Here is a 20,868-nt window from a genome sequence, read left to right on the forward strand (position 1 = left end):
GCAGCTTCCATGGTAGACGGGGTCACCGTGGGGTCAGGGTGTGCATGTGCCAAGGTGGACATGACCCTGTCCAAATTTCAGTCCTTGCCTCTTGCTTGGGACATTCAGAAGCCATCGTACGTCACAGTAGTGGGCAGCAGCGCACAGCAACGTCTTCTCCCTTCCCTGGGGCTGACCTACATGGAGAGGGAGATGTTGAGGGCACTTAAAATATTGTTTAGTTTCTGAGCACTGTTTGCTCTTAGTTTCCTGCATATGAAACACAGTTCACAAATGTTCCTTGTTTTCACTTGGGATTCTTTTATCTGAGTGTAAGTTTAAAGGATAGATGATTTGTCTTATTGGTCTAAAATGTGAGGTGGGTTTTCAGTTGCATTTTGAGTTTTTTGGTTTCCTACAATTTCATGCAAATTCTGATGACTTACACTTTGGATTACTGAGTTTGACCACAGTGAGGTGACAAACTTGTTTGTCCTGATGTCCTAAGAGAGACTGGGAGCCTCAGGAAGTGGAGGATGGTGCCTTCAAGGCGTGCTCTCCACTGCATAACCCGCGCTTTCAGGGGGCAGTAGCTGAGGGTCAGGTCAGGAATTGCCTGGGACCAGCAGGCGTGACCCTGTCCTAGGGTCAGATGGTCGGTCCTCCTGTGTTCTGTTGGGTCTTAGAAGAGTGAAGTATGTATTCAGGCATCTTCTTCCATGTGAGTAATGTTAGACTTAGGTGCAAAAGGAACACATTTACTTCTCTTGAGAGCCAAGCTCCTACTGTCCAGGTGTGTCCACAGGGCATGGCTGGCAGGCAGAGAAGGCCTTGCCTCATCCACTGGGACTGACCCCTACATGTAGCAGAGCAAGGAGGGCACAGAGGGAACACAGGCAGCTCTGGGTTGTAGCTTTTAGTCGGACACTTCTGTTTCTTATCTTAAAAACCAGCATGGACAGAAAGGTATCCTTCTGGAAAGGCCTGGAAGGAGTGTCGGGTAGACTCTGGCTGTACCCTTGCTTGGTGTTATGTGAGTGCAGCTGCTCCCGGGCCCCTTCTCTGCCCCCTGCCATGGCTGCTCTGCTGAGGATACTGCCTCTGTCTCTCCCACTTGGTTGAATTTGTCTGTATGTGACTAGATGGACCAGGTGCACTTACCTGTGCACCAGGTAAGTGTGGCAGTGGGTAGGCAGAAGACAGCAGCCGGTGGCCCGATTTTTATTCAGCACCGTGTGAAAAGTGCACAGAATTCACAGAGGAAGAGGAGAAAGCCCGTGTTTACCCACGTGGGACAACGGCCCACAGTGGAAGCAGCAGCCTTAGGGTCAGATCACTGACACACTGCCTGGCCATGTGGAGACAGAAGTTCTGTGGGCGCTCAGGGAACTGGAGGTGGTTGGAAACTTTAGGGATTGGGTCAGGAGCTGATGCAGTCTCTCCTCACCCCCTGCCCCATCTTCATGCTGTTTTCCTTGCTCATCCCCTCTACATATCCCACCGCCAGCACTGAGCAGCAGAGCACCCCCACTGTTGAGACAGCTCATCGTGGTGGAGCCCACCACCACCCAGCCAGTGGGGCCACTCACCACATTGGCCCTTCATTTATGTTAGCTAGTTTTAAATCATTAAGCAGGAGTTCCAAGAGTGTGGTCCTGCCATCTGTCTTGTTCCTCTCTCCCCAGTGCTTTAAGAGTTGTTCCTGGCATGCGGTAAACACTTGTTTCGTGGGTGAGTGCATATACTGACGGTGCATGTTCATGGTAGAGAGCCCAGTAGTGTTCAGGGGGTGCCAGGTAATAGTGCGTTGTTCCACCTCCTGGGCCCCTCCTTTCCAGTTCAGTTTTTTGGAGGTAACTACTGTTTCTTAGGTATTTTTTCCAGAAATTTTCTATACATTTGCAATACTTGACTTTTTTTTATCCAAAACATAAATGAGATCTAACCATACATACTGTCCTATAACTTACTGGATTTTTAAAACAGTCTTATCTTGGCATCCTTCCATTTCAGTAGCTTGTTCTCTTTTGTGAAGTATAATACTGTACAGAAAAGGGAGAGTAAGTTAAATACATAACTTGGTGAATTATCACAAGTGAATGTGGCTCTTAATCAGCAGAGATCAAGAATCAGAACATTCTCAGCATCATGGCCAAGCCCTACCTTGTGAAAAAAAAAAGTGCATGTTTGAAAACAGGTTCCTGTTTCTGATTTCTGGGTGTTCCCTGTGAGCCCGTCACAGCCTGCGTGTCTGTATCCACGGCCTCCTCCCCTCTTTGTGCGTCCTGTCTTCAGCCTCGCTGCTGTCCCCCTCTCTTCAGACTCCCCCTGACCTTTCCAGTGTAGCTGGAAGCCATGTCCTTTGTTGCAGCCTGTCCTCAGCTCCCTGGTGGGAGGGGGCGAGCAGAGCAGTGGTCTGTGTCCCTCTACCAGGCTGAGCCCTGGAGCCATCATGCATGGTTCTGTGTCCTTGGTAAGTTCCTAAGATGATACATGTGGAAGCAAATACCTGATTTCTTAGGGTGATCTTAAATTTCACAGAGTTAATGAGTCCATTTTTCCATGGAAAATGCTGAAGTTCTCTTACTTTTAAAATTTGTTTTCCTTGAAATAAGAGTCAGTTATTGAAACACAGTGTGATGTACGTTTTACCATAGACTAATAGGAGCAACCTTTTCTCGCCCACAGTGCTGCGAATTCCTGTCCATCCAGCCCCCGGGGAGCAGGGTCTTCAGGGTACAAAATGGGCCGTGTGATACCATCTGACCTCAATTTAATGGCCGACAACTCACAGCCAGAAAATGAGAAGGAAGCTTCAGGTGGAGACAGCCCAAAGGTAAATGTTTTATAGCCTCGAAACAGAACCCAGGGCCTGTTGGGGAGCCAGCTGTCCTCACTGCATTGCCTGCATGTCAAGGAACAACCCCCCAGGGCCTTTTGAGAAGTGCACGTCTGCACGCATGTTGGGTCATTGCTGAGCATGTTCTCAGTGCTGGGCACTAGAGATGCATTCTTTTGGTCATTCAGCACTGGGCCCTCCTTGGTGGCAGCTATGGGCCCAGGTGCTGAGAGCTTGAACCCTTGGTCCTCACAAGGTCACTGCCTGGTGTCCTAGGAGACCACTCTTGGGATTTAGTCCTCCTGTCCCAGATGGTGAAGGTTGCACACACACATGTCTGAATGTACATGTGAACACATATGCACACAAACACACACTTTAGAGAGGACACATCAGTCCCCCTTTTGGATGGTAATTATTATTATTATTTTTTAAAATTTTATTTATTTATTTAATTTATTTGGCTGCATCGGGTCTTGATTGTGGCATGTGGGATCTTCGTTGTGGCACGCAGGATCTTTCATTGTGGCACGCAGGCTGTTCGTTGCGGTGCGCAGGCTTCTCTCTAGTTGTGGAGCACAGGCTGCAGAGCGTGCAGGCTCAATAGTTGTGGCATGCCTGGGCTCAGTAGTTGTGGTGCTTTGGCTCAGTAGTTGCAGCACACAGGCTTAGTTGCTCTGCAGCATGTGGGATCTTAGTTCCCTGACCAGGGATCAAACCCACATGCCCTGCATTGGAAGGCGGATTCTTAACCTCTGGACCACCAGGGAAGTCCCTGGATGGTAATTATTGATGGCCCACAATAGGACCCTGCCTATTTCTATTCTTTGACCCAGTAATACCCCTTCTAGGACTTCATTTAGGGGAAATGGACAAAAATCTCAAAACAAAAGTTCATATAAAACAGAAAATTGAAAGCAACCTAAATGCCCCTAACTGAGGGAAGAATGATTAAGTAAGGGGATATTATGTGGCATAGTTACTGATATGGACGTGCTCTTGATGTAATGCTACGTGAAAAAATAAAACCAGGCATAGTATTACTTTATGTATTTATAAAATGTGGTATATTCGTGTCATAGGACACGTCATAGCCATGGGAATGGATAAGCTGTGGCCGTGCACTCTCTCCACAGCAGCCAGGAGCCTCTTGCACAGGGTGCTGGGCAGGGGCAGACACAGAGGGGCACCCTCTGTTGGATTCCATTTTTGTCCATAGTCCATTTGCCTGTTTAAAACCAGGCAAAACTAAACTGTTTCAAGATGCATTCTTAGATGGTAAAACTTAAGTCACAGTAAGGTTATGATTAGTATAAAATGTCAGGAGTAGTGGTGGCCTCTCTGGGAGGCAGCGGGGGATGAGGAAGCTACTGAGACGGGGGCTGTGTTCTCTCTTGACCTAGTGTTGGTTGTACTGTTGTTCACTTTACAAAAATTTGTTTTTACCTGATATGGATGTATTATGGGCTTTCCTGTCTGTGTTATGTTTTTCAATATAAAAAAGCTTTTTTAAAAAATTGAAATGTATAGAAGAAAGATAACAAGGAAACACAGCAGCATAGGCACAGTGAGGAAGGCTTTGTACTCTCACCTGGTGTGGACTCCAGCTCAGCCATTCCACTGTCCCTTTCCTGTAACTCAGCGTGAGCTCACTCAGGGGACAGACAGGGCAGAGCCTGGCCCAAGTGCTCAGGAAATATCAGCTATTTAAAAGTGGGTGCTGCGGACTTCCCTGGTGGCTCAGTGGTTAAGAATCAGCCTGCTAGTGCAGGGGACACGGGTTTGAGCCCTGGTCCGGGAAGATCCCACATGCCGCGGAGCAACTAAGCCCATGTGCCACAACTACTGAGCCTGCCCTCTAGAGCCCGCGAACCACAGCTGCTGAGCCCGAGTGCCAGAACTACTGAAGCCCGCGCGCCTAGAGCCCGTGCTCCACAGCAAAAGGAAGCCACCGCAATGAGAGGCCCGCGCACTGCAACGAAGAGTAACCCCCACTCGCTGCAACTAGAGAGAGCCCGTGCACAGCAGCAAAGACCCAATGGAGCCATAAATAAATAAATGAATGAATGAGTGAATGAATGGATGGATGGGGTGCTAACAGACTTCCCTGGTGATCCTGTGGCTAAGACTCCCAATTCAGGGGGCCCGGCTTCGATCCCTGGTCAGGGGACTAGATCCCACATGAACTTAAAAGAGATCCCACATGCCGCAACTAATAAAAATCCTGCGTGACGCAGCTAAAGATCCCGCACGTCACAACGAAGATCCCACGGGCCACACCCACATGCCACAATTAAGGCCTGGTGCAGCCAAATACATAAATATTTTAAAAAATAAAAAATGTAAATGAAAGTGGGGTGCTGGGATAACAGGTGGCTCAGTCTTCCAGTGCAGAGCACATGCCCACGGCCAGCTGTCAGGACTAAAGTTAGCCTTTAGTGAAGGTGAAGCCTGCATTCCGTTCTTTGGCACTTCACTCTCCTTCCTCACCCATCCTACAGTCCTCTGCTTGTCTGCCTATTTGTATTTATCTCTAAACAATATCTAAATTGTTCATTTCTAAACCTCATATAAGGAGTATCATCTTGAATGCATTCTTTTGCAGCTTACTGTTTACATAGCGTTACGTTTTGTGGTTTCTCCGTTGATATGTGTATTTCCCAGTTCACAGCAGAGGTGCACTGTCTCCCCAGTGACTTTGTGCATGTGTATGGGGTTCTGAGTTGTCACAATGGCAAAGAGCCACTGGTGGCTTTGAGTGTGCTGGGACCAGGAATGCCAACATCCTGTGGTGTGCATGGCAGCCCTGCACACCTGAACGATGCCTGCCCAAGTGCCTTGGACCCCGGTGTGGGAACCCTGCGTCTGGCTTCTGGTGCTCTCCTCTGAGTGGGGTTTTCTTACAGGAGGAGCCTCTTGATGGACACTTGTTTCTGAGTGGTCCTCACTCTGGCGCTGGAGTGTTCAGCATTCTTGCCCCATCTCCTTGTGTGTATGAGGACCCCCACAGGGGCCTGAGAGAGGGTGGCTCACTCCACCCTTTGCCACCACTGTCCTGGCCCAGCTCTTCACTCGGCTGCTAGAGCCACGTGATGGGCCTCTGGCGTGGTTTAGTGTGCATGCTGTGGACCCTGCTGAGGGGAGGCAGCTTTTCTCATTTTCTTATTCTTTCCGTTTCTGCCATTTGGACTTTTTCCTTATGTGGTTTTAATGTTCTTTTTTATGCTGCTGTACATGCATCCATTTGCTTCCTCCCAATTTTCCAAATGCTTTCCCATCATATTATATTACTTTTTTTTCTTCCCCCTGCCACGTGGCTTGTGGGATTTTAGTTCCCTGACCACAGATCAAACCTGGGCCTTCAGCAGTGAGAGTGCAGTGTCTTAACCACTGGACTGCCAGGGAGTTCCCCCATCATATTAGATTACTTTTATAGGAAGGAAAACCAAGCATTATCATAGGAATGCTCAAAAATGTCAAGAATCTTGAATTTTAGTAAATTTAGTAAAAATTTTGATAATTTCAGTACTTTTTTTTTTTTTAACTTAAACACAGGATGATTCAAAGCCACCTTATTCCTATGCACAATTAATCGTACAAGCAATTACGATGGCTCCTGATAAACAACTCACCCTAAATGGAATTTATACGCACATCACGAAAAACTATCCCTACTACAGGACTGCGGACAAGGGCTGGCAGGTAAATCCATTTCAGTTGTTATTAAATGTTTCTGTTACATGTCTTGTAGATGCTGGTTGGCAAATGAGAAGAGAATTGAGCTGCTATGTATGTAGCTGGGGCACAGGTAGAATGAGATGAGTGAGGGCCTCTTGTGCCGAGAAAGGAAGAGGCCTGCTGTTGCCACGCTCTCTCTGACCTCCTTAGCGCAGAGTGGGAGGAATAGTGGTTCTAGAAGAAATCTCAGCACTGTTTCTTACTGTTATGGTCTCCATGGATGGGAAAGGTGTGGATCGTTTGAGATGTTTCTCTTGGACCAGTGCAGTGCATGTGTCTAAAGTGAGGGAGAGTTAAAAATCCTGTCCATCCATTTACTTTGGCATTCTTCTGTCTTCCTTAGCTATACGTCTGCTGACATATGTAGCTTTTTGAAGTTTGCACAGAGATGGTTTTCAAACTGTTTTACTGAGGAACCCTTTCTTCAAAAGATACCTCCTCCAGTTGGCCAGTGTACAGAGCAGATGAACACAGCGCTGCCCTGTTTCAGTTGTCTACCTGGACTTCCAGCCTATTCCTATGCTGTCTGTGAATCCAGGCCTCCTCAGAGGACACTTTGAAATTGGTGCATAGTATTTCCATTGTTTGGCTTTTTAATTTAGTTTAATTTTTAAACCTCTACATTGTGTATGTTTTCCCTTGTTCTGCGTGTCTGTGTTATGTGTGGCCATTTACCAGGTGTTTAGCAGGACCTCACTAATTCAGACAGTATGGGAAAGGGTAAGTTTGAAGTATGGAATAGAAAAGCATCACAAAAGAGAGAAGAAACATACATTTACATATTCTGAATTTATTAAGTAACCAGGAGTGGCTACAGAATTCCTTTGAGGCTTAATGAGTAAACGATCCTTTGAAAAATGCATCTGTTGAACCATAACCATAATCAAGTGACATGGGCGGGGTAGGGGGTAAGCCACTCTGTTTAACGGAAGGTAAAACCTTTTTTCTTCTACCTGCAGATGTATAAACATGTTGTAATAAAAAAGTGTTCCAGCCAAATCCTGACTGTTTCCTCTGTAAGGGGTCTTTAGTCGTGTAAAGACTAAAGGTACAAAATGAGACCTAGCCTGTCCTCCTGGCCTGGAGCATCTGTGCCCTGCCCGCCTTCCTGTTCACAGCAAGGTGGCATTTCTCAGTTGGCCGTGAGGGAAACAGTGGCTCGGGAGAACCCTTCCGTATCCAGCTACCTGGCAGTTCTCTTAAGATGATGTACAATTAGGTCCCAGCAGTACTTACCGTATTTTAATCTGTAACAGTGAGCTTGTGCTTCAAAGAAAACGAAAAACAAAAGAAGTGGAAGCAGACGACAGTCTATATCCATGTCTATGTCACACAGCTCCCTGGGCACAGGCAGGTGAGATCTGTCACACAGTCCTGTCCAGGAGCTGTGTGTAGAATTCTGATGATTTGAAATGCCAGTGAGCTGGGTTGTAATGGGAGTGAGTGTTTCTGAAAAGCCTGGCCAGACTTTCAGTGGTGTGTTTCCCTTCTGGTCGTATTTCCCTGTGCTTTGTAGCATCCATTTACGAGAGAACTGATTCCGTGCATCACAGGGTTTTCTTGCTAAAGAAGGCTGAAGGCTGAAGGGCGACCTCCTCCTGGCCTCGGGGTCCTGGAGAGTGAGTCAGGAGGGGCCGTGATCACAGAGAGGCGAGGCCTGCAGAGGTGACCCCTGAGTACTCTGATTGCTGCTGGCTCCTGAAGTGACTTCACAGCCCACTTAGAACTGAGAGTTATAAACACTCTCTTTACTGAACTGTCATTAACGCTTGTTTTTATTGAAACATCTTCTTTTCTGTCCAGATAAAGGTTCGTAAGGGTGACTGCGCCTCTTGCCTGTGTAAGGCTGTTCCTGGGACATTTCACACCTCCTGCTCCAGCTATTTTAGTGAGAAAGGGCTCTCTTGCTCCAGCCCTCCTTTAATTCATGGATATGCACTCAAATTCCTGTCCTCAGCAGTCCTTGCTCTCCCCAGCATGCCCGCATGTGTCCTTTTCTGTCATGGGACTCTCTCAGCTGCCCATCCTCAGGGACTGCACTTACAGACTCTACACGGAAGGCTCATTCCTAGTCCCTCTCTCCTGGCTGAAAACAAAAAGCCTTCTATTTTGCAACCTTGTTTCATAAAAGACCCATATCCTTTTTCTTTTGAGAAAAAACCCACAAATAACTGTCAACCAAAACAGCCCATTTTTCAAGTGTGGATTTGCAGACTGCATCCTGCCCTCCCCAGTGGGGCAGGGGAGATGGCAGTGCCATGCTTCTCGGAGCTCAGGTCCCGGTGATTGAGCCCCTTGCTCTGCCTCAGTTCCTAAGATGACGCCTGTGGACACTTCCCACCATGCCAATTCTGAGCACTTAATGGAAATCCATGGCTCCTTTCAGACTGACTTTTGGTATTTTGCAGTCTACCCATGCCAAAAGCTTTTTGATTAATCCGGAGCAAATCTGAGTATAAAGCAAGGTGGTCTGAGTAACACTAGCTGGAAAGATGGCATCTCTTTTGGTTGCACACTTATGCCAAAATGTTTTACTTTGTTATGACTTATAATTTTACCCTGCTCAGAATTGAGGTATTTGTTGTGACTGAAAAGTTTGAGAATTCTGGAGCTCTTGGCCTCTGAAAGGACCAGAGCTGGTTTCTGAAAGTAGAGGGAGTGACTTGTGCTCACCCACACCCTGCACACTGGACTCTCCTCTGGAAGGTCCTTCCCTTAAATTTCTTTACAAGTCCTACTATGCTGAATACACACTGGCAAATGCTCAGTGCTGAGTGGGACTAACAGACACAAACTGCCCATGAGAAGTGTAGGTTATGGGCAGGAAGGCTGGAGGCGCTCAGGGAGGACAGCACAGAGCAGGCACGAGTGATCAGCTCTGCGCCTTTCCCCTTTGTCAGCTGGGTTCTGGGAAGCAGCCCCTACTGGGGAGAATTTGGGGGAAAGAGAATGTGCACAGTATTGCAGATCCTTTTCTTCGTATTTAGTTTTAAATAATAACCTGCCTTCTCTCTGAATACTTTAAAATAATTTGAGTCACTGGAATTGAATCAGGGTGGTTTAAATGTATATAGCTTGGTTTGATCAAATTACAAAGGCCTTAATTACCTTAGAAATACAATTATTTATTCTATCTGTGTATACATTAAATATCTCTTATTACCTCTTCATGTTTTCTAGAGTCTTGTTGGCTGGAGAATCACAGGTGACCAGTAATTGGGCTCATTTGTCTGTGAGATTGTTGTCAGAGCGCAGAGGAAGTTAGACTCTCTTTTGATGGTGCAGACTGGGTTCTGTTACATTTTCAGAACAGAAAATAGCAACTCCCTGACCTAAGGACTTAACTGTACAGTTTGTCCGTGGTGTGAGGGTTAGTGGAGCAGCTGTATTGCTGATCCTGGTTCTGACCTTTGTCAGTGGGTAGAAATCCTAGTGCCCAGTCCCCTGAAGTAGCACTTCCTGCCTCCAGATTCCCACTGTGCTGACCTCCCTTTCTCCTCCTAACAACATGCATGTGAACCTACTTCACCTAAGTCAGTGCAGTTCCAGCCTTCACTTGAGGCTCGGCACCTCCCTTGTCACGTGTCACCTAGCACTGTGGCTTAGTGGTCACTTCTGAGCTCCCATCTGGGTGCCGGCCTCCCACGGTGCAGTCAGGAACTCAGGACCCTCACCCACAGTTCACAGTGAGAGTGTCCTCCAGTGTCATGATCTGGGCTGGCTTTTCTCAGCGTTTTTTCTTAGAATCTGCCTTCTACTCCACACCCGAAAGGTCTGAATGCAGATGGGGAAGGATTGCCTGCTCTGGCTTGATGGGGGCACCAATAACCGGTTCGATTTTCTGGAGGGATTGGTAGGTGTTGGTTGGTTATCAGCCAAACCCTATGATAAAACGTCATAGCAAGTATCTGTGGTTATGCATATATTCTAAATCTAATATACTACATCTGCTTCTAAACAGTCTCACAAATCACAGACATAGCTTAGCCTGTCGCTTCATGTTGCCAATGAGGTGACTGACATCATGGGCACTGGTGGTTCGTCATGGCCTGTGACTGGTCTGGTTCTTGAATAGTCCCTTGGATTGGCTGTAAAGTAGTATTTGACATGTTTTGATTTCTGAGCCACCTCTGGGAATTCAGAATTTCAGGTCGTGACTAGCAGTTCTATTAGAAAGTTAGTTAGAGAACTTAGAAGTGATTTTTGGATAGCCAGAATTTTAGTTTGGGTTGAAACTTTATTAATTTTAAATTTAAGCATTAATGTAAATGCCGAAAGGATCTGAATGCAGGATTCCATCCAGCTTTTCCTGACCTTTCGTAGGTCTCAGATTTCGGTGCATCAGGGAGCTGTCCTCAAATCACATGTAAACTGTGAGCTGAGCTTTTTGTAATAGAAAGAATGGACTTAGGAATTGAGAAAAATTTTCTCAATGTGCCTCACAATATTATTTTGAGAATCAAAGTATATAGTTCTTTTACGGGCAGATGGTGTCAATAATATTTCTAAACTTTGGCTCATTTTTTCTCCTTTGCTGGTTTGCCAAATACTTTATGCTGGATTAATTCATTTTAAAGGCTGTGACAGTTTCTATAAGCTAATTTTGTGCTCAAAAAAGTATTTTAAAGGAATAGTGGATCTCAGCGCTGTCCTTCTCCAAACAGGGAGAGGTCACAGTGATAGCCCTTGATTTCCTACCTGGTAAAAAGGTGGAAGTGGACGTTTTTCCTGTTGGAAATAGCCTCTTTCTGTGTGGTGTAGATTTCTCACCCCTTCCCCATTCCCCAGTTCCCTTCCTTGCCTCCTGGTGCCCATCCTGCCATGCTGTTCACAGTGCCCTGTGTCCTTGTGTCTTTTCCTCTGTAGAAGCCACGTCGCAGCCTCTGAGTAGTCACCCCCGCAGCTCCTCCTTCACTTTGGGGAGGGCCGGTTCCTTCCAGCACAGAGCTGCAGGACCTTTGCAGGGCACTAAAACTGGGGCACATTTTTATTTCTCAGCAAAGAAATATATGAATTCTACGTATTTTTTTATGTTTCATAGAATTCAATTCGCCACAATCTCTCTCTGAATCGTTATTTCATCAAAGTACCACGTTCCCAGGAAGAACCAGGCAAAGGCTCATTCTGGAGGATAGACCCTGCCTCTGAAAGCAAATTAATAGAGCAGGCTTTTAGGAAAAGACGGCCTAGGGGCGTGCCTTGCTTTAGAACCCCTCTGGGACCGCTCTCCTCTAGGTAAGGAAAAAAGACAAACAAAAAGACCTCATTTAATGGTCAGTAAATTTACCTTTGACGTATTGGTAAATTTTCCTTTTGAAAATGAAGGAATTACCAAATGCATTATGATTAAATGTTGGGTTGGGGATTTGGAAAAAAAAAAATGTTGGATGCCACCCATGTATTTTTGTTTCTAGTGGTCTGAAACAATTCAGATTATAAAGTTTTACTTAAATTTCATTCCTATGTAACACTGTTGCTTCGTTGAATGCATATTGTCAATATGATGAGTCGGCAATATCACGATGCCACGTTGATGAATCATGTTTTTTCCTTTTTCTTGGATGTGAAAAGCTCTTTAAAGCTACATCTTAGCTGCTTAAACTCAAGATTGGTTTATACAGTGTTAATTGCCTGATTTTAAAATCCATATTTTTAGCTCCATTAGTAGATTTCTGTTTTTAAACAAAAAAAAGAAATGACTGTAATGTTCAGTCTTGAGCCCCAGCCGGCTCGCACGCTGCTGGCTCCTGCTGCCTGGCTGTGGATGGGAGCTTTAGGGAAGCAACCAGTCCCGCCCCATGCTGTGCGGCCTGTGCTGGGTGTGGAGCAGCGGCGCCCTGCATACAGTGGCTCTGTCACAGCCATGCCAGCCTCACTAAGTGTCCATCTCAGGTCACAGGCATCACACCTAAAGTAAGACTTAAGGAACTGTAGTTGGTTGGCAGAAGACAAATGACACCTTTGTTTTTGCAAAATACACCTATTAAAACAAGGCAGCTTTATGAGTGCTTTACCTGTAAAAATCCACTGTCTTCTTTTTGGTCATACAGAAGTGCCCCAGCCTCCCCCAATCATGCTGGAGTGCTGTCTGCTCACTCCAGTGGCGCCCAGACCCCTGAGAGCCTGTCGAGGGAAGGTTCACCAGCCCCTCTGGAGCCCGAGCCTGGTGCCTCACAGCCCAAACTCGCTGTCATCCAGGAGGCACGGTTTGCCCAGAGTGCACCAGGTGAGATGTGCAGAGGGCAAGTGTGGTGGGAGAGGGGTGGGTCAGATGAGCATGTGAGCCAGTCTCATCAGAGAAGAAATAGCAAGAGGCCTTGGATCCTTTGCACCTTGTGCCTGATACTTTCTGCATAGTACCTGAATGTTATTTTATAGGCTCTGAAAAATTAATTGCACTGTGTTAAAAAAAAAATCAGTCAACTTTTATGACTCTGTATGTAGGTGCCTGAAAAATTTTAGAATTAACCCGTTTCTTAGTTGCTTCATCATTCAAAAATCTATGAGAAAGATTCCCCTCGTAAAGAAATAGCATAAATTAGACAAAGTAGACATTAGCAGCAAAAAAAATGTCTATTTAATGAATAGGTGAGCATTTCTCAGTGTACTTATAAAAGTCGCCATGTAGAATAAAAATATGTGCCCTGGGGAATTAAAAAAAAAAAAGTGTGAAAATGTGTCCAAAGTAATTCTGTCATGGTTCCTAGTTGGTTGGCAAAATGTGCATTTTGGTATATTGGAATTCCTGGCCGTGCTGGCAACACCCCCTGCCAGCCCCCATTCCTGTTGCTGGAGCCTAAACGCCCAAATCAGAAAGAACAGAGACTGGCAGAGCTGCTGGCTGCCAGCTCTGTCTCCACACTTCCTGCTCCTCTGCACCTATCATAAGATGGAGACTTTGATCTTGGGGAACATGGCCCCCTCCTTCAGGCTTCATTGGGCAGCTTCTTCCCATATCCTGTGTTGAGGTTTTCTTTTTCATGATGAGAGAACTGTGGGAAGAGGTGTTGTAAGAAATCTGAACAGGCATTTCCCTGGTGGTCCAGTGGTTAAGACTCCGTGCTTCCACTGCAGGGGGCCCGGGTTCGATCCCTGGTCAGGGAGTACTGCGTACCGCATGGTGCAGCCAAAAAAAAAGAAAAGAAATGTGAACAAAGCAGAGATTGCCTTTTTAGCAGTTAGATATACATTAAATATCCCCATTAAATATGTCATTTCTTTCATCATGAATGACTTTATTATTACCAGGCGAAAGGGCCATGTCCTGTTTTCTTAAATCAGTCTGCATGTTGCTAGTGAGGGGTCGTAGTTAGTTGGTTTGGGATGTATGAGCCTCACCTCCACTCCCGTCCTTGGTAGGCTCACCTCTGTCTAGTCAGCCCGTCTTAATCGCCGTGCAGCGACCACTGCCACCGACGATCAAGCCTGTTACCTACACTGTCGCCGCCCCTGTGACCACCTCGACCTCCCAGCAGCCCGTCGTGCAGACGGTTCATGTCGTCCACCAGATCCCAGCGGTGTCTGTCACCAGCGTGGCCGGACTGGCCCCGGCAAATACGTACACCGTCGCAGGACAGGCTGTGGTCACTCAGGCGGCCGTGCTGGCCCCCCCTAAGGCAGAGCCACAAGAGAATGGAGACCACAGAGAAGTAAAAGGTGAGCGGCGGAAGCAGTCACTTCGGGCAGCTTTTCAAGCTCTTAGAAACCCGCCAGCCTCATTCATCCTGACCCCCTTGCTGCTAACATGTTATGTAATGTTGTGCTAGAGCAGGGCTGCTCGCCGCCTGGTTTGTTGTACTTCAAACTAGTGAGATTTCTGTAAGCTACCCAGTAATATTAGTTGGTGTCATTTTTTCTCTTTTCCTTTTCTTTGAATTTAGTGAAAGTAGAACCTATTCCTGCGATTAGCCATGCCACACTAGGTGCCGCTGGCCGGATCATTCAGACGTCACAGACCACCCCTGTCCAGACGGTCACCATAGTGCAGCAGGCACCTCTAGGTCAGCACCAGCTTCCAATAAAAACTGTAACACAAAACGGGACTCACGTGGTGCCAATCCCCGCCGCCATCCACGGCCAGGTGAATAATGGTAAGCAGTGTCCTCCATGGGTTACTGGGTGCTAACAACTTGAGCAAAGGTCCTCTGCTGTCCTTTTATGGAGCGTGGTGTTCAAGGTTTTCATTCTGTTACAATTTTAATTTTTTTGTCTGAAGAAATGTTTGCATTTGTAAACTATAGGAAACTGAATAGTGCTATAGGATACCAGGGAATTGGCTGTGGGAATTGGCTCCCATGTGATTCCCATTGGAGGAGCCATCTGAAGAGAGAAGCATTTCTAAATATAGTAAGTCCCCTACATATGAACAAGTTCCATTCCAAGAGCGCGTTCTTAAGTCCATTTTGCTCGTAAGTCCAACAAAGTTAGCCTAGGTACCCAACTAACACAATTGGCTGTATAGTACTGTACTGTTAATAGGTTTCTAATAACTTTTCGTACATATAATACATAAAAAACAAGCAAACACCAAAAAATAAAACATTTTTAATCTTACAGCACAGTACCTTGAAAAGTACAGTAGTACAGTACAACAGCTGGCATACGGGGGCTGGCATGGAGTGAACAGGCAAGAAATGTTACTGACTGGAGAAGGGAGAGGAGGTGGGAGATGGTAGAGCTGAAGGATCAACAGCAATAGGAGACGGAGGGCAAGCTGCAGTTTCACCCACGCCTGATGTAGATGGAATGCACATTTGCATCTTGAAAGTTTGCAACTTGAAGGTTTGTATGTAGGGGACTTGCTTATCTAGAGAGATGAAAATACTCCCACCTTTTGTAGACATCTGGGTGTGGCCTAGAAGCAACCTGGGGGCTGTCACAGCTGATCTGTCCAATGGCGGTGCCCTCCCCTGGGGCACGGGTGTGCTTGAGAGTATCTGATGGTGGAAGGGGAGAATGCTGGTCTCCTGTTCTCTTTGCTCTGAAAGCCCTCTGGAGCCCCGTGCACATAGCTCCCACGGATGTTCTGACATGGATGAGCCTAAGGGAGCCTGGCTTTTAAACCAGAGGACAGAGAACCTTCTTCCACCCAGTCCTGTGGAGCAGTGTGAAGGGTAGGAGTCCAGCTGGCTGTTAAGTCAGCTCAGGAGTTTGGGCTCCTTGGAACTGGTGTTCAGACGTCTTTGCAGTGAGGCTTCACCCAGGCATGTGGAGTGTGCTTGCTGTCCACACACGTGGGCTGTCGTGATTCAACTACAGGACTCCAAGCAGTAGAATCAGAAGCTACTGGCTCAAAGTAGCTCTCTGTGCCCAGAGAAAGTTTCTTGGAAAGAGGGTGGGGAACAGAAGGCTTAATAGTGTTGACCTCTGAATCCTTCCTTACTGAGCTATTAAGGGACAGAGACCTGGGACAGACACCTCATGTGATTCCGCTTCCCCCTTGCTCCTCCCCAAATTTAATGGACAAATAATATCTGCAACCTTTTCTAGGGAAGACTAACCACTGAGAGTTTTTTGTTTTTAAGTAATAGGTAACATGCCACTTGTGGATAAATTGAGAAGTTTGCAACCAGTTGCCCATTTAAAATGCTTTCTTCCTCAAGCCTGGTGTCTCCTAAGTAACTAAGAGTTTTTCAGGCCTCATTCTGCTTTTCTTCATGAATTACTTGGTTGTCACAGGTGGTCCAGGTGTGGCAAACCTGGTGGCCCTGTGTGTGGCTGTGAGCAGGTGGTGTCAAGAGGTGGACAGTCTATTTCTGGTCAGAGCCGTTCTTCCCTGTCTTAAGCCATGGTGTAGGCTGTTGATTCCCAGATACCATGTGCCTTAGAATCACTCAAGGGCTCCCTCCCACAGTCCCCAACTGAGCAGGTCTGGCCTGGGACCCTAGAATGTACATTTCTCACATGTTCCAGACCTTCTGAGAACTGCTGTGCAGGTCAGGGCCCTTTTATGGCCACCTGTCTAAGGAGTTTGAGAAACTGTGTATCCCTTTCACATATTTAAATTGGTGTCTAAAATTTTTCTTTATAAATTTAATAAGCAAGGAATTAAATTTTCCACTATTGAAAATACTGATGTTTTATTTTAAAATATTTTTTTTAATTTTTATTTTTGGCTGTGCTGCACAGCTTGCAGGATCTTAGTTCCCCAACCAGGATTGAACCTGAGCCCTCAGCAGTGAAAGTGCGGAGTCCTAACCACTGGACCACCAGGGAATTCCCAATACTGATGTTTTAAAATAAAACTTACGTTATTCTTTTAAACGTGCTCCTGGCTCTGAATACTGCTCTGATTTGATGCCCCTTCTCACCCACATATCAGCACACAGACAAGCAGGCTCGCCAATCCTCGTGGCTCAATCCCATGTCCCCCACAGATTTTGTGCTAGTGCCACATACTTTATGCTTAAATGTCATTTACTGAGTACATATTTTCTTTGCAATAATAAAATGGAGAAATATTAAAGATTTAATTGTCTGTGACTACAAGGATTCACTTATCAATTGTTATAACTATAGAATTGATCAAAACCAAACTTATAATTCTTTAAAAATTGTATTTGGGAATTCCCTGGTGGTCCAGTGGTTAGGACTCTGCACGCTTTCACTACCATGGACCCAGGTTCAATCCCTGGTCAGGGAACTAAGATCCTGCAAGCCGCATGGCACAGCTAGATAGGTAGATAGATAGATAGATAGGTAGGTAGTATTAAAGATGCATTTTTCAATATATCTGGGCTTTAAAGAAAACCACACAATTATTGTATTATATTGACAATCACTGCTGGGAACAGTAGGCAAAGTGCTGGGTCAGCCCTGAGAAACCTTGTTCCCACTCAGAAGAAGGAAGGGTAGAAGAAATGCTAAAACTCCTTCCAGTTTTAGTCATCTTTTAGTGGGAGTTATCTGTTAGTGGGAAATTTTATTGGTTCTCCTTGAATTTAGTCTCAACCTTTTACTTAGAAATCACTTGGTCTAGAAGAGGATTTGATGTCTAGTCAGTAGTAAGTCAGGTCCACAGTGCCAGTGTTCCACTCTTCCTTTGTTTCATGCTCCATCTTGACATTTGCATCCCCAAAAGCAGCCCAGTTGAGTGGGTGAGAGAGAGGCTGTTGAGAAAGGGGAGGAGGGAGGAGGTGGCAGATCAGCTTATAGAAAGATTCCATGGGCAAGTAGAGACTCTGATGGTGGTTTTTTTTGAAAACTGCTGTTGGGTGTGATGTGGATGCTGTATGACCCAGCTGTGACCTCCCTTACCCTTGAAAGTCACTCTCAAGAAAGGGAAGCAGTGCCTAGTACTAATGAATTTTGAAAATCAGAAGCTTTGGTATTTTAAATTTTTATTACGGAAAATTACAAACTTTCTGAAAATTAATTCACAGCCAGCCTTGTTCCATATTCCTCACCCGTCCCATCTGCTCCCACCCAGATCCAGACATGTCATTCCCTGTTTTGGCATGCGTCTCTAAAGAAGGACTCTCTTTTAGTATATAAGCACAATACCATTGTTATAGTTTTAAAAATAAACAGTAATTCTTCTAGTTAGTTTTTGGCTGCGTTGGGTCTTCGTTGCTGTGCACGGGCTTTCTCTAGTTGTGGGAGCGGGGGCTACTCTTTGTTGCAGAGCACAGGCTCTAGGCACACAGGCTGCAGTAGTTGTGGCACGCGGGCTTAGCAGTTGTGGCTCGCGGGCTCTAGAGTGCAGTTTCAGTAGTTGTGGCGCACGGGCTTAGTTGCTCCGCGACGTGGGATCTTCCCGGACCTGGGCTCGAACCCATGTCCCCTGCATTGGCAGGCGGATTCTTAACCACTGTGCCACCAGGGAAGTCGTCCCAACAATAATTCTTTTATACCCAGTGTCTCCTTAGGGTTCAAATCATCTGTATTTTTTTTTAAATTGTGGTATTCAATAAAATACACATAATATAAAGTTTACCATTTTAAAGTATGTGGTTCAGTGGCATTAAGTACATTCACAGTATTTTGAAGCCATCACCTCTAACTAGTTGAAAAGCATTTTCATCACCCCAAAAGGAAATCTCACACTCATTAAGCAGTTACTCCCCATTCCCCACTTACCTCAGTCCCTGGTAACCACTAATGTACTTTACATCTCTGTGGATTTACCTGTACTGGATATTTCCTGTGGATGGAATCGTATGAATTGTGGCTCTTCTTAGCTGGCCTCTTAGCACAATGTTTTGAGGTTCATCCATGTTGTAGCATGTGTACATCATTCCTTAGCTGAATATGTTTCCATTTTGTTTATTCATTCATCAGTTGATGGGCATTTTGGTTGTTTCCACCTTCTGGCTATTGGGAATATTGCTGCTATGACATTCATATACAGGTATCGGTTTGAGTCCTTGTTTTCATTTCTTTTGGGTGTATACCTAGGAGTGAAATTACTGGGTTGTATGGTAATTCTCTGTTAATTTATTGAGTAGCCACCAAACTTTTCCTCAGCAGCCACAACAATTTTCCATTCCATCCTCAATGATGTGCAAAGGTTCTTATTTGTCCAAATCCTCACTTGGTATTTTCTCCTTTATTTTGATCATGGCCATCTTACTCTTAATTGTGGTTTTGATTTGCATTTTCCCCATGACTAATGGTGTTGAGCATCTTTTCATGTGCTTGTTGGTTATTTGTATAGCATCTTTGAAGAAATGTCTAAATCCTTAGACTTTTTTTCTAAATTGGGTTGTTTGTTGTCGAGTTATAGGAGCTCTTTATATATTCTGGATACTAGGTCCTAATCAGATACAGGTTTCCCCTGCTATCCAAAGTAGAGGGTTCCTGTGAAACCTAACAGATGCACAAAATGAGTCAAGGTAGAGCACAGACACTCAGAGACACAGTTCAGAGCTCTGGCGGCTTGATGCTGAGATGGAGTATGGTTCCTGGGGAGGAACTTGGCGATGTCACTCACTGCTCGGGCTGCTGCTGCCTCTCCAATGGCTCGCTGCAAAACACATGGTAAACGCTATTTTTGCTTTTTGCCTTTCTCCATAAAAGTGAAAATCCTCTTCAGATTTCTTTCCATTATCAAAAATGGGTACTAACGTAGGTCTTTCATAAAAGTGAAGTGGCATAAAGGGAACTTTTGCAAAGGGGGGCGTGGGGGGATACCTGTATATGATTTGCAGATATTTTCTTCCATTCAGTGGGTTTGTCTTTTCACTTTCTTGATAGTGTCTTTAATGCACAAAAGTTTTTAATTTTGATGAAGTCAAGTTTATTTTCCCTTTTGTTTCTTATGCTTTTGGTGTCATATGTAAGAATTCATTGCCAGATCTGAGGTTATGAAGACTTACACTTAGACTCCTGTGTTTTCTTCTACTAAGAGTTTTATAGTTTAGCTCTTATGTTTAGGTCCTTGATGCATTTTGAGTTAATTTTTGTATATAATGTGAGGGCCCGGCTTCATTGTTTTGCATGTGGAGATCCAGTTGTCCCAGCACCACCTGTTGAAGAGACTGTTCTTTCCCCATTGAATGGTCTTGGCTCCACTGTTGAAACTGTTGACCTCAGATGTATGCATTTATTTCTCTCAGTTCTATTTCACTGATTTTCGTGTCTACCCTTATGCCAACACCACACTGTTTTGACTACTGTAGCTGTGTAGGAAGTTTTGAAATCCGGAGGTGTGAGTCCACCATCCTTTTTCAAGAATGTTCTGACTATTCTGGATACCTTACAATTCCATGTGAATTTTAAGATCAGCTTTTCCATTTCTGGGGGAAAAAATGGGATTTTGATAGGGATTGCATTGAAGCTGTAGATTACTTTGGGTAGTATTGCCATCTTAATGATATTAATTCTCTAATCCTTGAGCATGGAATGTCTTTCCATTTATTTAGGTCTTTGATTTCTTCAGTGTTTTATAGTTTTCAGTATATAAGTCTTGCAGTGTTTAAGTCTTGGTTAAAATTCTTCCTATTTTATTTCTTTTGAATGTTTTTCTAAATGGAATTCTTTTCATAATTTTCTTTTGAAATTGTTCATTGCTACTGTATAGAAATACAACTGATTTTTTTGCATGTTGATCTTGTACCCTGCAAGTTTGCTGAATTCAAACACTAATACTAATTGATTGTATTGCTTTTTTTTTTTTTTTTTTTGCCGGGACTCTCACGGTTGTGGCCTCTCCCGTTGCGGAGCACAGGCTCTGGACGCGCAGGCTCAGCGGCCATGGCTCACGGGCCCAGCCGCTCCGCGGCATGTGGGATCTTCCCGGACCGGTGCACGAACCCGTGTCCCCTGCATCGGCAGGCGGACTCTCAACCACTGAGCCACCGGGAAAGCCCTGA

At 45.3% G+C, this 20,868-nt stretch overlaps 1 protein-coding gene across 2 annotated transcripts in view; it reads left to right on the top strand.

Annotated features, from left to right (window-relative positions):
- Positions 1-20,868, top strand: part of FOXK2 (forkhead box K2) — a 69,457-nt gene that overhangs the window by 42,027 nt on the left and 6,562 nt on the right. For both annotated transcript variants that reach the window (XM_030843296.2, XM_060290206.2), the window contains exons 3-8: positions 2,668-2,815; positions 6,374-6,520; positions 11,598-11,791; positions 12,607-12,782; positions 13,916-14,212; positions 14,437-14,646. In XM_030843296.2, coding sequence (XP_030699156.2) covers positions 2,668-2,815; positions 6,374-6,520; positions 11,598-11,791; positions 12,607-12,782; positions 13,916-14,212; positions 14,437-14,646 — 1,172 coding nt within the window. The remainder of the gene's footprint in view (positions 1-2,667; positions 2,816-6,373; positions 6,521-11,597; positions 11,792-12,606; positions 12,783-13,915; positions 14,213-14,436; positions 14,647-20,868) is intronic.

Source organism: Globicephala melas, chromosome 20 (genome assembly GCF_963455315.2).
Source record: "Globicephala melas chromosome 20, mGloMel1.2, whole genome shotgun sequence".
NCBI classification, from domain to species: Eukaryota; Metazoa; Chordata; class Mammalia; order Artiodactyla; family Delphinidae; genus Globicephala; species Globicephala melas.